The sequence below is a fragment of the Larus michahellis genome, chromosome 10 (assembly GCF_964199755.1).
Source record: "Larus michahellis chromosome 10, bLarMic1.1, whole genome shotgun sequence".
Classification (NCBI taxonomy): domain Eukaryota; kingdom Metazoa; phylum Chordata; class Aves; order Charadriiformes; family Laridae; genus Larus; species Larus michahellis.
The window spans coordinates 17,771,794-17,786,187 of NC_133905.1; the positions used below are offsets into that span (position 1 = coordinate 17,771,794).

The 14,394-nt window shown below is 44.0% G+C and overlaps 1 protein-coding gene across 3 annotated transcripts in view; it reads left to right on the forward strand.

The window, feature by feature from the left end:
* Positions 1-14,394, forward strand: part of STAB1 (stabilin 1) — a 61,258-nt gene that overhangs the window by 21,332 nt on the left and 25,532 nt on the right. For all 3 annotated transcript variants that reach the window (XM_074602761.1, XM_074602762.1, XM_074602763.1), the window contains 13 exons: positions 283-396; positions 768-821; positions 2,250-2,330; positions 2,632-2,790; positions 3,675-3,737; positions 8,618-8,719; positions 9,704-9,790; positions 10,148-10,259; positions 10,859-11,042; positions 11,296-11,389; positions 12,330-12,488; positions 13,369-13,464; positions 13,846-13,941. In XM_074602761.1, coding sequence (XP_074458862.1) covers positions 283-396; positions 768-821; positions 2,250-2,330; positions 2,632-2,790; positions 3,675-3,737; positions 8,618-8,719; positions 9,704-9,790; positions 10,148-10,259; positions 10,859-11,042; positions 11,296-11,389; positions 12,330-12,488; positions 13,369-13,464; positions 13,846-13,941 — 1,401 coding nt within the window. The remainder of the gene's footprint in view (positions 1-282; positions 397-767; positions 822-2,249; positions 2,331-2,631; positions 2,791-3,674; positions 3,738-8,617; positions 8,720-9,703; positions 9,791-10,147; positions 10,260-10,858; positions 11,043-11,295; positions 11,390-12,329; positions 12,489-13,368; positions 13,465-13,845; positions 13,942-14,394) is intronic.

A 14,394-nucleotide genomic window follows, 5' to 3' on the forward strand; every position in this document is an offset into this window, starting at 1 on the left:
TAGTCTCTGCATGTGTACTTGTGTGTTTAAAGCACGCAGGGAGCATGAGCTCAGTACTCCCTTGTTCACACCAGCGGCTTCATTGTCCAAGCTATGTTTTTGTGGCATTTATGCCTCTGTTATATTACATACCTATCTTGGTGTCCAGATGCCCCTTGTATGCGTTTGCTTTTCAATAGCTCTGCCTCTAGTGGGTTGCTTAGAGTTTCCTCTCCCTTCCTGGTAGACCGCCCTCACTAACTCATGCTAGATCCACCATGAAATCTTTTATTGTTTTTGCAGAACTGCGGCCTGCCTGCAATACTGGACGGACCAGGCCCCTTTACTGTATTTGTACCCAGCAACGATGGCGTGGACAAGCTGAGAGATGGAAGGCTCATTTATCTTTTCACAGAGGTGAGACCTCATAGTACTTAAAGACATCCTGAGCTGCGTTGCACTAGGCTTGTGCAATGTATCTGATCATTTTTCTTCCTGGAGATGGCTAAATCATGTCTCTATTTCTGTAAGACTTTGGGAGAGAAGTGAATGCTAATGGAATCTGCAATGAGAAATATGGTTAGGCAGATTGCTTAAATCTGATGTTTGGCTTGCTTTCCTCACCCTTGCTTTGGGTAGCGAAAAATGAAGGAACTTATTCATCAAGTGAATTCACTGCTCCAGTACATTGGCATTGTCAGTCTTTGGTTAAAAGAAAATGTAGTTGCCTCCTCTGACTCCTGAGCATTGAAAGGGTATCCAATTTTTATGTTGTCTTCTTTCCTTAGGGCATAAATAAGCTTCAGGAACTTGTGAAACATCATATCTACACTTCAGCAGCGGTAAGGCAGGCAGCTCTAATTGCAGATAATTGGGGTCCTTTGGGCCAGTATGTGTTGTTTGGCATAGAGATCGGAGTGTCGATTACTTCAGCTGCTACTTCTTGGACTTTCCCTGGAGGAGCAGAGATGTGATTCAGGATCTGATGAGGCAAAATGTTTACCATGGAAGCGGCTGGCAAAAGGACAGCTTGTGCTCTTCCATCACAGAACTCTGAGTTTCCTGGGAGTGATGGTGCTCCTTAGTTGTGTCGCCTTTACAATGAAAATATTGTCCATCAGAGTTTGCTGCAGGCAAATGATCTCTTGTTATCACTTTAATTTGTTAAACTTTTAACTAGGAATGTACCTTAATTATGAACTGTCCAGCCTACAGTTTCCCTAAAACACTAACAGCAGCAACACAAAAGTTACAGCCAAGGGAAGAACTGGTCCAAACTCCTTGCTCCTTTTCCTCTCCCCTTGGGCTCCACCAGTGGCTAAAGTCAGAGATGGGGAACTGGTGCAAGCGAGCCTGTGGTCTGAGCTGGTACTGCCAATTGTTGCACCAACATCACTGTGTACCATAATGGCAGGATAAATAAAATCAATACAGTGCATCAACAAGACATTTTACCTTATACAATAAACAAGAGAAATGTTTAAAATTAGACAGAAAACCTGCGGAGGAAGTGAATACTCAAGCATTATGGTACAATGTCACGTCCTTCATTAGGAAATATCAATATTATTCCCATTCTTTACTGAGAAGCGAATGTCAGTCCTTGTGATTTTCCTAATTCCAATGGAGAAAACAAGCAGCAATTTGACAAAACAGCAAAACGTAGTTTTGCTTGCAGGTGATGAATGACAACGTGGTAACAAACTGAACTACTTTTTAATAACCTGTTAGACACAAAAGTAACAATTATCTTGCTTCTCAGAACTTCTCACTTCTCAAATCATTAAGTAATCATTAAGTAATCGTTACAGTAGCTGCAGTTTACATTTTCTTCTGCCTTTAGAAATAAGCTTATTTATAAAGTCAAAATATGTTCTCTACTATGCTGCTGGCTGAGCTTGCGTTGTTTATTGAATATGTCCTGGAAAACCTCCTTATTAGGCTGACCTTACTTCCAGCTGCATTAGTAAGAGATGCTATTAGGGAGACTTGATGTCAGCTGTGTTGGACTGTTATTTGCACAGGGAATGAAACCCAAGGTTGCTGCCACCAGCACTGCTGTGCCTGCAGTACTGCAAACAATTCACACAAAGTCCTGGATTTCCCTCTGACCCATTGTTTGTGTTTAAGGCATTTCATGAAATGTAAATGTTAAAGTCAAGTCCCCTTTAGAAGGTTTTCTAAGTGGCAGGAATCATGGAAGGATTCTGAAGCTGTACTGAAATGACCCTGCTTTTTCATGGTACTGTCCCCTTGTGTTTTTATTTCAGGTGACTGTAGAGAAACTGATAACGATGCCCCACATTGTTACTATGGCTAACCAGATACTTACCATCAACATCAGTGCTGATGTAAGTATGAATCAAAACCCTTTTGGGCAAACACTCCTGTGCTAGGAGAAATTCTGGATGTGGTTCTGAACAAAGTGGTTTCAGCCCATCTCTGCTTCCTCCTCTGCTTAAAAAACTAGACTTAGATGAGGACATTGAATTATTTTGCTTATTATCCAACCTGTGACTCCACTAAGAGGCTTGACTATTTGTGTGTTTGCACTTGATGTTTTGTACCATCTGTTTCCTGCGTTGGAAGTTATGTAGTTGATACAGTCTAATGGGCTAAAATGCAGATAAACTATTTGTGTTTCTGCATCAGGGGAGAATTCTGATGGATGAATCAGGGATCCCCTTAAACATACGGGACATTGTGGCATCAAATGGTATTATCCATACCTTGGATGGCATCTTCATCCCTCCTTCAATAATTCCCATTTTGCCTCACAGATGCAATGAAGAGCAACATAAAATTGTGACGGTAAGTCAGCTTCTCCCCTTCTCACACTGGTGGTTGCTGTAGACCCCACACCTGGAGGGACAAAAGCAGGATGTGTAAATAGCAATTGGGAAATGTGTTCTCTCAGAGAGGTCCCCTGATGTGAACTTAGGCAATATCAGCACTGTCCATGTTTCTTCTGCTAGCGCTTGGCACTGCTTTGCTGGCAATCAGCAAATGTTCCTTGTAGTCTGTTGCTCTTTCCTTGCACCCATCCTACCTTTGATTCAGAAGTACATTTGCCTTTTCATAAGGCCTTACATGATCTTCTTCACACCGTAGCTGCTAACTCAGGTGACAATGCTTTGTTCCCATCACTATCAGCATTGGTGTCCTGTAGCCTGGACAGGAAGCAGTTATTCAGTAGCAGGAGCTACACGTGTTGTGTGATGTTCTCACGTGAACAGTTTTGTATACCTTATTTTAGGCGCTTGCTCCCCAATTTGATCATTGGTAGGTTACTGAAGAAAGAAGATGAGGCTCTGAGTAGGCAAGAGGCACCTGATTTGAAGAGACACAGTTAATCCCAAGTGGCAAGTGGGTCCACATAACTTGCTGTTTTACTGGGGCCTGCTGCATGCATGCCCAAAGTGTTTTCCAGCATAGCTGTGTGTCTAGTGGCTGATATACTCACAGAGTGGAGACAGACTCCATCTTGCACTCAGGTGCAAGCATCTCCTCAGACAAAGGAGTCATTTTATTTAAGTGATAAACTTACCCCATTTCAGAGTGTGGAAGCTCCTTCCTAGGAACGTTTCTGATACGTGTTGTGATGTATACTGGGAGCAGTAGCTCTGTAGTGTTCTTGGCATGGCTAATGGCCTCCTTTGAGAACATTAAGTTTTCCTCTCTTGTTTTCTTAACAGGGCTCTTGTGTGGATTGTGAGGCCCTCAACAACAGCGTTTGCCCACCTGGCAGCAGAGAAATGGTAAATATTTGTGGTTATTTCCAGTAGTTTCTTCTTTGCATGATGACATACCAACACACTGATAGACAGTTTCTAACCCAAGCCACTTTTAAATAAATAGAGAGCAGGAAAGGCAACCAGAAGAGAGGATTGATAGAGGATACAAACTCCCCACATATCTATGGTCTGTGATCCCAGACTGTCACCCATTAACTGCTCTGTGCTATTTCTTATTCTGAAGTCAGTTTGCTGAATCAGTGGAGGGAGCTGTGAGACAGTCTGGGCTAAATGAAATTGTAGACTTCTAGCACTTCTGCTTTGCCTCAGGCAGAGCTTTCCTGCTTGCATGCCGACTCTGCCAGCTCCTCCACACTGCCAGAACCAAGCCTGATCCCACTAGTACCATCCAGTGCTACCAGTGCCTATATCATGGACAGAGAATCACAACAAGCTTTCTGCATTGCAGAGGGTGAGAAACAATTTGTTCTTGGCCTACGCTCCAGGTTGATTCAGAGATGAGCAGAACTAGCTGAAGGTGGAGTAAGGAGGAGGAGGCTGGGTGCTGGTGTTTGAGTTATCCCACGCTGAGTTTAGCAGAACAGCAAGTTCCAGGAAATCCCCATGTGAAGGCCAGGCTCAAGATGTTGTTTGTGAAAGCCGGAGAGGTGATCACCACTGTTAACTGTTGGGTGTCTTCTGAGAGATCTGACATCCAGCAGAACTTGCTGATGCTGTCACAGCATGAATGTCTGAAGTATATAGCTCTGCAAAATCACTAGTCGCAGTGAAATTTCCTCTCTGATTGAGGCAGGTGAAGCCAGAATCATCCAGAAGCCAGAAGAAATGCAATTTGTCTTAAGTAGTACAAGAGTTGGAAAACACTACATACAACTACATGCAACACCCTTTATAAAGTATTTTTAAAACAATTTTTCTGTGTAAGCATGTGACAAAGTATGATAGATCAGAATCCAAATGTTTGCTGGCATGTTTTTAGATTGGGCAGCCTAATGCGATTATCCTGGTTTTTTTAAGAGCATCGCCTCTGCCACCAGCCCACACATTCAGCAGCATTTGATGTCAATAAGATTTTAAAATCAAAATTGTTGAATTAGAGTGAAGAACTCCAAGGACTTGCTTTGTATTCCTCATTATCGATATATGTTGCATTGTTGCCGGTAATGCATGTGATGCCCGATGTATTTCTTTCCTTAAAGGTGTCAGCATAGGATCACTGTGAGCTTCTGCAAAAGAAGACAATGACACGTTAAAAGGAAAAGGAAAAATTGGCAAGAGTTTCCGTTTGCCTTACTTGCCTGAGCCGTTAAATTTTCCTTGAAAATTGGCTCTGTTATTTTTTTTTTCAATTATCAGACATTTGATAATATTTTAATATGTAACTTCACACATCAAACCCTTGCTGTTTGTAGTATATAATTAACAAATTCGTCATGCTTCCATTTTCCTTCTACGTGCTGATTTCTTTTTTCCTTTTTGATTAGGATGCTCTGATGTATACACAACGTTACTAGAAAATCAGTAGTTCCATTGTCAGTTTTGTATTTTACCATTGTATTAAACAGTTGCTACTGAAATTTTTGTAGTCATTTGCACATTAGTTGCACATAGGTAATTTTACTTGTTGCTTCTTAATGTTGCAACAGATTTAGAAACTCAGTACTGATAGATAGTTGGCACGTCCTTGGAACAAATACAACTGTTCGTGTGTTTCAAGCACTGAATGTACTAGATCTTTGGATGTATATTGTCACTCTCATCCTTGCATTTCAGGTTCATTTATTGGACTTTGAAAATTACCTTTTAACAAAGTTTTCAGAACATTGCCTTGCTCAGCTAAAATTAGTTCTGCTGATTTTGCCAATGATTAAACTTAAAGCAGTAATAACTTTTAATGCTAATTTCTCTCCTATGATCAAAAGTCAGTAGAGCATTCACTTTGCATTAACTGACATGTCTCTACTGCAAGTTTGGGTTTTGGTTAAGCAAACACCTGCAACTGAGGGTTCAATTGAGAGGTTCAATTGTGGGGATACAATGGCCTATTTTTGGTTTTGTCACTAAGTTTGTTTTCAAAGGCAACTGAGCTTGCTTTCTCTTTCAATCTGTTTGTCTTCTTGCAGAAAAATAGAAGCGAGGAGTAAGTGTGTGTGTACGATAATGATCCTTTTTTCTGTGAGATATCCATTAAATGACTCTTGTTATGAGTGAGCAGTTACAAATCTTATTTAGTATTCCTCACGTAACAGAGCAATTTGATGTGCAAGTGATCCAGGCATGGATAAATTTTATAGTAATGAAACAAAAAACTTCTGTTATACCTGTGTTTCAAACCTCATTTTTTTCTGAAGCTTTAAGTTTTGGTTTGTAAAGAGGGAAGATATTTTTATTAAGAAGACAAAAAAAGGTAACTTTGAATGTAGTGGGTTTCACAGACAGTGGAGACAGTGCATGTGCGTACTTTTGAAGTAACAGCTGTCGTGAAGCTAAGCATCAAGGCTGTGACGTGAATTGCTCTGCTTTTTTGCACTTGGCCAATTGTTTGGATCATTAAAGACTGTCCAGTTAGAGAGAAAATGTATTAAAATATTAAATATAGGTGTAAAAGGATAGCTGCACCAAATTTTAAACCCTTCGGTTTTTAAAGGCTGTAAATTAAATAGTATTTTAGCCAGTGAAATGTTTTTGTGCCAGTGATTTTAGCCAGTGAAATGAATTTGACTTTGAATAAATCCACGAGAGCTGCGCTCAGCTATGCCTTCTCTGAATGGGCCATCTTAGCCCGAATAGCTTTTGATGTAGTGTATTGTTTATAGTGTGAAAATGTGATCGTATCATGGAGTAGGGTGTTCCTGGAGAAGCCTCAGATCTGAGAACTTCGTCTTACAGTACGGTGGAGTTTGAGCCTGCTGTAAACTGTGTGGCTTTTAATGTGTACGTGCTTACATTAAATATGTGAATAATTCACTGAATGCTGGGATGCTGCTAGGATACTTAAAGTTAAGCACAGAGGGTGAGTATTTTTGCCCTGTGAGGGTCAAGGCGCTTCTGCAGATTAGTTGTGTCAAGGAGGTAGCATGCGGAGTTTCCGGTGGAGTAATTTACTACCCAGAGCTCTTCCAATAGCAAATAGTGGTTGGTATCGTTGGGATGCAAGTAACGCTTTTTTGTTTTCTATTGTAATAAACCTATTAGAATTTACAGTAATACCTAGAATAAATGCATTGCTGAGGTAGAGAAATCAAGCTCTTAATCTGAAAGTGAATGTATCAACAAAATTAGGTAAACCTTGTTTAGGGTTGTGCAATTTTGCTGCTTTGTTAATCTGTAATGTATTAACTTTGCTTATATAAGAGAAAATGCATGAAGTATACCAGACTTTTGTTAATATAGACATATTTATAATTAAGACTTTCCTGAGTTTTGTGGGAATGATTTAGAAAACTGCTCCTTTTGTTAAGAGACAGTATTTACATACTGCAGGGAAATCTGTGGTGGTAAATCTGTTTTGGAAATCCCACTTTCTAAGTATCTAGTAATGGATCTAGGACTACACGTCTAGGATACCAGTTTGCTATGATATTATTACAGGATAAAGAATAGTCTTACTCTCACTAAATATTAGAGACTGTGTAAGGAGTGCAAGAAGCCGGAAAGGTGTTTGTTCTAATATAGAAACAGTCTGTTTTATGGGGAAATCTAAAGCTAGGTGGAAGTGTGAAGATGAAGATTGAGCTGCATCGAAAGAAGCGTGGCCAGCAGGTTGAGGGAGGTGATTCTCCCCTCTACTATGCTCTCATGAGACACCACCTGGAGTACTGCACCCAGCTGTGGGGCCCCCAACATAAGAAGGACATGGACCTGCTGGAGTGAGTCCAGAGGAGAGCCATGAAGATGACCAGAGGGCTGGAGCACCTCTCCTATGAAGACAGGCTGAGAGAGTTGGGTTTGTTCAGCCTAGAGAAGAGAAGGCTCCAGGGAAACCTTACAGTGGCCTTACAGTGCTTAAAGGGGGCCTACAGGAAAGCTGGGGAGGGACTCTTTATCAAGGAGTGTAGTGATAGGATGACGGGTAGCAGTTTTAAACTGAAAGAGAGCAGATTTAGATGAGATACTAGGAAGAAATTTTTCACTATGAGGGTGGTGAGGCACTGGAACAGGTTGCCCAGAGAAGTTGTGCATGCCCCATCCCTGGAAGTGTTCAAGGCCAGGCTGGATGGGGCTTTGAGCAGCCTGGTCTAGTGGGAGGTGTCCCTGGCCATGGCAGTGGGGTTGGATCTGGATGATCTTTAAGGTCCCTTCCAACCCAAACCATTCTGTGATCTATGGTGCTCAATTCTGCCCCTGTCTTACTCCATGATAGGTCACTGAGCATTGTTCCGTAATTATTTGCAGTCCTTTCCCCTCTCTCTCGCTCTCTCTGTCTCACCTCCCTCCCTCTTTTTCCTTTCCTCCCTCACACTCTCATTCTCTCTTACTACCGCTCTGCCCCACTCTCCCTCCCTCCTGCCTTTCCCCCCATCTCCTTCCTCTTTCCTCCCCTCTTTCTTACCTTCTATTTCTCCCCCCTGCCTTTTCTCCCCCTTGTCTCTTCCCCTCCTCCCCAACTTTCCCTATCCTCTCCCCCTGCTCTCACTCTCTCCTTTATCATAGACACTATTACCAGAACAAAAGGGCAGCACCTTGGCTCAGACTTCGGGACTGCTGGAATTGAGAGGAAGCCACCGTGTGCCTTCTTTCATGATAGGCATGCCATAACGCTATCTTGCTCACCTTGGCTCCTCTGTGAACTTCCTCAGCTCAGAGATAGGCATAGTTGCTCTCTGCAGCAAAAAGAGCGGAGGGGAAGGTTACAGTGCTGATGACTTGTTTTGTTTGTACAGGAACCAATGCTCTTCCCAAAAGAATGTGTCTACACCCATGATCCACAAGGCCTGAATGTCCGGAAGAAGGGGTGCGCCAGGTACTGCAATCAAACCATCACGGTGAGTGTGATGGCAGACCGCATTCCCTTTGAAAGGAGCTCAGTGTTGCTCTTCCTCGTTCATCAAGAGCTCTGACTCCTTGAGCTGAGAGAGGGCTGGATGGGAGCAAAAGAAAAGCTGTCCCGTGCAAAGGGCTGTCCCCAGGACTGTCACATGAACTAGCTACCCACTTTCTCTTTGGCAAACACAGAGAGAACACAGGGTACCAATCTGCTGCAAATTTTAGAAAACAGCTCAGTTAAGCCTGAACACAATAAATAAATAAAATAAAGCACACTACTTGCCACCAGCCAAGCTGGAGGAATTCATGAAACAAATAGTGCAGTGGTAGCTGTGGCACGTTTTCTCTGAGAGTTGCCCTGGTTTTAGCGTTTCTCCCAACGGAAGCTGAGCACAGGGAAAGTGCTGTAAGCTGTGAAGTGATTGCATCCTGTTTATGAGACATTGTCAGATGGTTCGGGCAAGTCGCCCTTAGCGAGTTTGTGGACCTCGTTTGTCTGCAGCTCCTGAGCTCTCACAGTGACAACTATATGGAATGATTTGTGGCTGTCTCATTAAATACTGCTGATTGTTTGTCTTATTGTTGTTCTTCCATTGGTCAGTCGTCACAAGGCCTGCGATCCAGGACTGCTACGTCCCTCCAAAGGAACGCAGTCCTCGCAAGGATAAAGTAGGAGTGAGTGGGTCAGCACTATTAAAGAAATAAAAGCTCATAGAAAACATAGACCCTGTTTGTTGAAGTCAGAGAGAGAGCAGAAAATAGTAATTTATTTTGAGAAGAATAGGCTGTGACCAGAAAGAGGGGTATTGTTGAAAAATAATTTTAAGTGCATGAGCTTCTAGAAGCGCAGATGCCAAATGAGGCAGTCTGTTTCAGTCCATGGCAGAGAGGAGGACCAGGATCTCAGCATTATGGGGGCAGGATGACTCCAGGCAATTCTTGTTAAGCCACGTCATACCTTACCAATTTTGCTTTTGTTTCAGAAACCTGGATGCTGCAAAGGATTCTTTGGTCCAGACTGCATGCCATGCCCAGGGGGATTTTCCAGTCCATGCTATGGCCGGGGAAATGTAAGTATTAAAGATCCTGCTGTGTTGCGATGAGACAGTGTGGTTAGAGAGTGTAGTTGTAGGTGAGTGCAATTCAGAATTTGTGCTCCAGGCTAGGCTCACAGCGGCGGCAGCAGAAGATCCAGGGAGAATGACATGTATTCAGTGGGTTTTCTGTCTTGAGCTCTAACATGAATCATGTCATGGCAGCTGGGGACAGCTCTGGCTATGGGGGATTTTGTATTACTACCGCCACTCTTCAAAGTCCTATTTTTTTACTGCAAGTATCAAAGTGCCTTTGATAGATATCAACACCTTGGCATTGCCTTGGTTCCCTGAGCTTCAGTCACTTTGGTTTTCTTTTTGTTTTCCTTCCAGTGCAGCGATGGCATACAAGGGAATGGCAACTGTCACTGCTTTGAAGGTTTCAAAGGAATAGCCTGCCACATCTGTTCAAACCCAAACAAGCACGGCGAGAACTGTGATGAAGGTTGGTAATTCTCATAGAGAGACTAGAGGAAAATGTAGGGCAAGGATATAGTACAGGTTCATCTGTACTGGATTCCCTTCTGGCAAGACCAGCATCACAGAGGAAGTGATGGAATTGTCATCATGGGTGTCCTTTCAAACAACAGTGGAGAAAAGTGCAGGGGGCTGGACTAGGTGACCTTTAAAGGTCCCTTCCAACCCAACACATTCTATGATTCTATGAAAACATGGCTGATATGACAGTGGTGATGGGGGTCTTGGAAACATCAGACAAATTTAGGTGTGGGGCTTTGATTTAGATCTCTCCTGCAAGGAAAGGAAAGACAGTTGACAAGGACCTTGAGCTTGATAGCTTAAATTTGAGCCTGTCCTTACAGCCTATAAAAAACACGGACCCATGCAGTCACAGGATCTGTTCCCCTGACAGGTTTTGGTTTATGGTGGATGTCTCTCAGCAGACATCCCTCTGTCAAGAACAAATGGGATGATCCTTTGGTGTCACAAGAGGTTGTGAAGGAAAGTTGGGAATCTACAAAATGCTGTCACTGTGGTGGATTCTGGACTTTTTGTAGTTACTGATCTTACACACGTACTTGACAGATTGTGGCTGTGTCCATGGTGTCTGTGACAACAGGCCTGGCAGCGGTGGTGTGTGTCAGTCCTGGTCCTGTAAGGAAGGCTATAGCGGGAAATTCTGTGACAAGACATCCAAGAACTGTGGCCCGGGCGGGCTGTCCCAGTACTGCCACCAGCACGCTGTCTGCAGCCTCAATGACACGGCAAGGTCAGTCTTTCTCGCATACACATTCAGGTGGGCACAGTGTCATTGTACAGGCACGCAGCGCTGTGAGGCTGCCAGCCCTGTAATTGCATGTATATGCCTGCCTACTTGCTGCACAGGATTGTTTGAGTAATGCATCCAACCTGCTAGAAATCTCAGTCAGGTTCTCGCATGAGAGGCTCAGACTGCCTTTTTGCTCTCTGATGGCTTTCAGGAGCTGCTCTATCTGTGTCCCTTTTGTGCTTATAATTTTAAGGTGCATCTGCATGGATGGATATGAGGGTGACGGCTTTTCCTGCCAGCCCATCGACCTGTGCAGTCAGCCAGGACGAGGAGGCTGTTCACAGAATGTAAGTGGGGTCAGACTGTCGAAGCATGGAGAAGCAACTCCTGTCAATCAGAGCAGGGATCCAGGACTCCTGGGACTGTGACACATTTTGTGTGCTGACTTTCCCTGTCCGTAAAATGGGGTGGAATAACAGGTACCTTGACTAGTCATCATAAGGATGTCTGTCATTTGGGTTGGTGCCAAAATGCAACACCCCAGGGAGAGTTTGGCTGGTTTGCATGAGGTATTTTGGCAGCTACAGAGATTAGCTGTACAGATAATTTTTGGTTTGTATTGATTTTCCCCTCAAGCTCTTCTAATGTGTGTTAGTTTCTCTGTTGCTGTGTTGAGGCTGTAGCTTATCTGTGAGCTCCAACTCCTAGTTCTAGTAACCATCAGCACTACATTATTATCCATTCAAAGCTACATTATTATCCTTAGTAAAGAACCGTGGTGCTTTATGATGGAAATTACTGACAAATGGTCAGACCTTATCATAATTTAGACCCTTGAGTGAGAGGAACCCATTGGGCTGCGTAGAAGGAAATAGGATGGCACTGGGTACAAAGTAGGTCTTTCCTGAGAGACATCTGCCTCTGCCTTCCATCACTGATTCCATCCCGCATGTCCAGCCAGGAGGCTGTGCTCCTACTCTTCAGGGAATATTTCTGTAATGGAAAAGCTTTACAGAAGCGTGGAGAATGCCCTGGGAGTTCTGAGCCACCCTAGACACAAGTGTCTGCCTCTCTGAAAACAGTAAATGTTTCCAGAATCGCTTTATTATGAAGTTGTCTAGGACTTTTCTGGAAGAGATGCCTCCACCCCCTACCCCCAGCGCTGGAATCAGTTGGTCATTCACAAACTCTCCACGGTCTGATGAAGGAGATTTGTTGTTGTATTTGCACCACACTCCCTCCCTTCTTCTGCCGAGTGTAATTCTTTTTCTCTCCCTTCTTCTGCAGGCCCTGTGCACCAGTACAGGCCCCGGCACCGCCACCTGCCAGTGCAACACAGGCTGGACCGGGGACGGGAAGGTCTGCGTGGCTATAGACAACTGCATGCTGGAGAGCAGAGGGAACTGTCACATCAATGCTGACTGCGTTTATATCGGCCCTGGCCAGGTATCATCAATGCTAAACAGTCTAATGGTGGACTTAACATTTCCTAAGCTGCTCTGAGGTGGCCTGGGATTGCCAGAGGTAGAAACTGGGCTGAGCAGCAGCAAAGCCTGCTGGTCTGCTCCCAGAAACACCGGCTGCAGCTAAAACTGCAGTGTGCTTGCATGAGGTGAGATGCACTGATGGGTTTGAGGCTGCTGCTCTACTCTGAAACTTTTATGAAGCAAAGGGAAGAGACTACGCTCCATAATACAGCTCAGTATAAGGCATCAATTGCTGTGTCCCCCTCGTTCCCAGATCACAGTATTTTCTCTAAGCAATGCTAAAATGTATAGAAAAGCATGTGCAGCTCTTCAGATAGTCCATGGAGGGAGCTGGGCAGGCAGTTGGGCATCTTGAGAGAGGAGGAAGGCACGCAGGAGAGGTGGCTTCTCAGGGTGCTGCGTCTCATGGTGCTTCTCCCCACTGAGCCAGGGGAGCACTGGACAATGTGCTGAGAAAAGGTGACAAATCTTTAGGAGATTTTAGTGAGGAGAGTTGTGCAAGTGCTCTCTCAGCTATCTTGAAAGCAGGAAGCTTTGAAATTAAGCCCTCTTTCTCCCATCCACTAAGTCTGTGACATTCCCTCAAAAGCTGGAAATAAAGATGGAAACCATCATCTTCAAGTGACTCTCCCACAGCCAAGCAGTGCAAGGGATCAATGTGCTTAAGTAAGCAGGCAGTTCCTGCTAAGGAAATAGCTCCACGTTTCCAGCTCTTGAGGGACCAGGAAGAAAACTTGTGAAAATAAATTAAGAATAGTTTTGCTGCTTTAGGCCTTTTTCGGGTAGCAAATGAGGATACTCTGAAAGGCCTATAAAATTGAAATGTCTCTTTCTTCCAGAGCAAGTGTGTCTGCAAGAGGGGTTATGCTGGCGATGGCCACAACTGTGATGCAATCAACCCATGCCTCATGGACAACGGTGGCTGCCATGACCTAGTGAGTAGCTAAAGTGCTGTCCCAAGGCTGACATGGCAGTGGAGGTTCCTCTGCTCCTTGGCAGAGGTTTTGCAGCCACAGCATCGAGATAATTGCAAGGATTTACATTACATCGTCTTATTGGCATGCCACTGAGGTGTTGTAAAGCTTTGGTCTCTGATTTACCCAGGCAGATCCTCTGATTTTTGTGAGTTCACCCAACCAGAGCCATCACGTAGGCTTTGCTGCATGAGTTATAAATTCAGTGCCACCGTAAAGGCAACAGGAGGAAGGTGCTTGTGTGTGCTCCTTTAGCCCAGACTGTAGGAGGCAAAAATTCAGTTCCTAGATAGGTGTAGCACTGTGTTTGCTCTCTAATTTCTCCTTTCCTTGTATTTGCAGGCTAAGTGTGTACCCCTTGGAGGAGGAGAGAGATCCTGTGCTTGCCCTCAAGGCTTCATGGGGGATGGCATGACATGCTATGGGGACATTCTAAAAGTGAGTAAAAAGTAAACGTCTGAGGTCGTCTTGAGACCGGAGAGAAGTGGCTCTGCTCTTACTTTCCTTTTCTCTGTTACCTGAGTTGACTCCTTCTCCCAGCACCAACCTGACAGCAGAGCACATGTGTCTGTCAGCCCAAGGCCACATAGACAGAACTGGTGCCAAGGCCGATGTGTTCATGAAACCATTGGCAGTAATTTCTAAGCTGCTTCACCCCATCTGTCCTCTGCAATAAGTCATCTTTTTGTTGTTTGGAAAATTTTTCAGATCAGAGCTGCTAGGCCCATTTTTTGTCACTAGAAATATCAAATGCCATTGTGGATTCGGTCCCTGTCCCTTGTAAACACGAGCAACTGCAGATGAGCTGAAGAGAGTTTGTTTATTTGGGAGTATATTTTTTTAAATGGATGGAATGTAGTTTTGGGAGTGGCCATCCCTCCCCATGACACA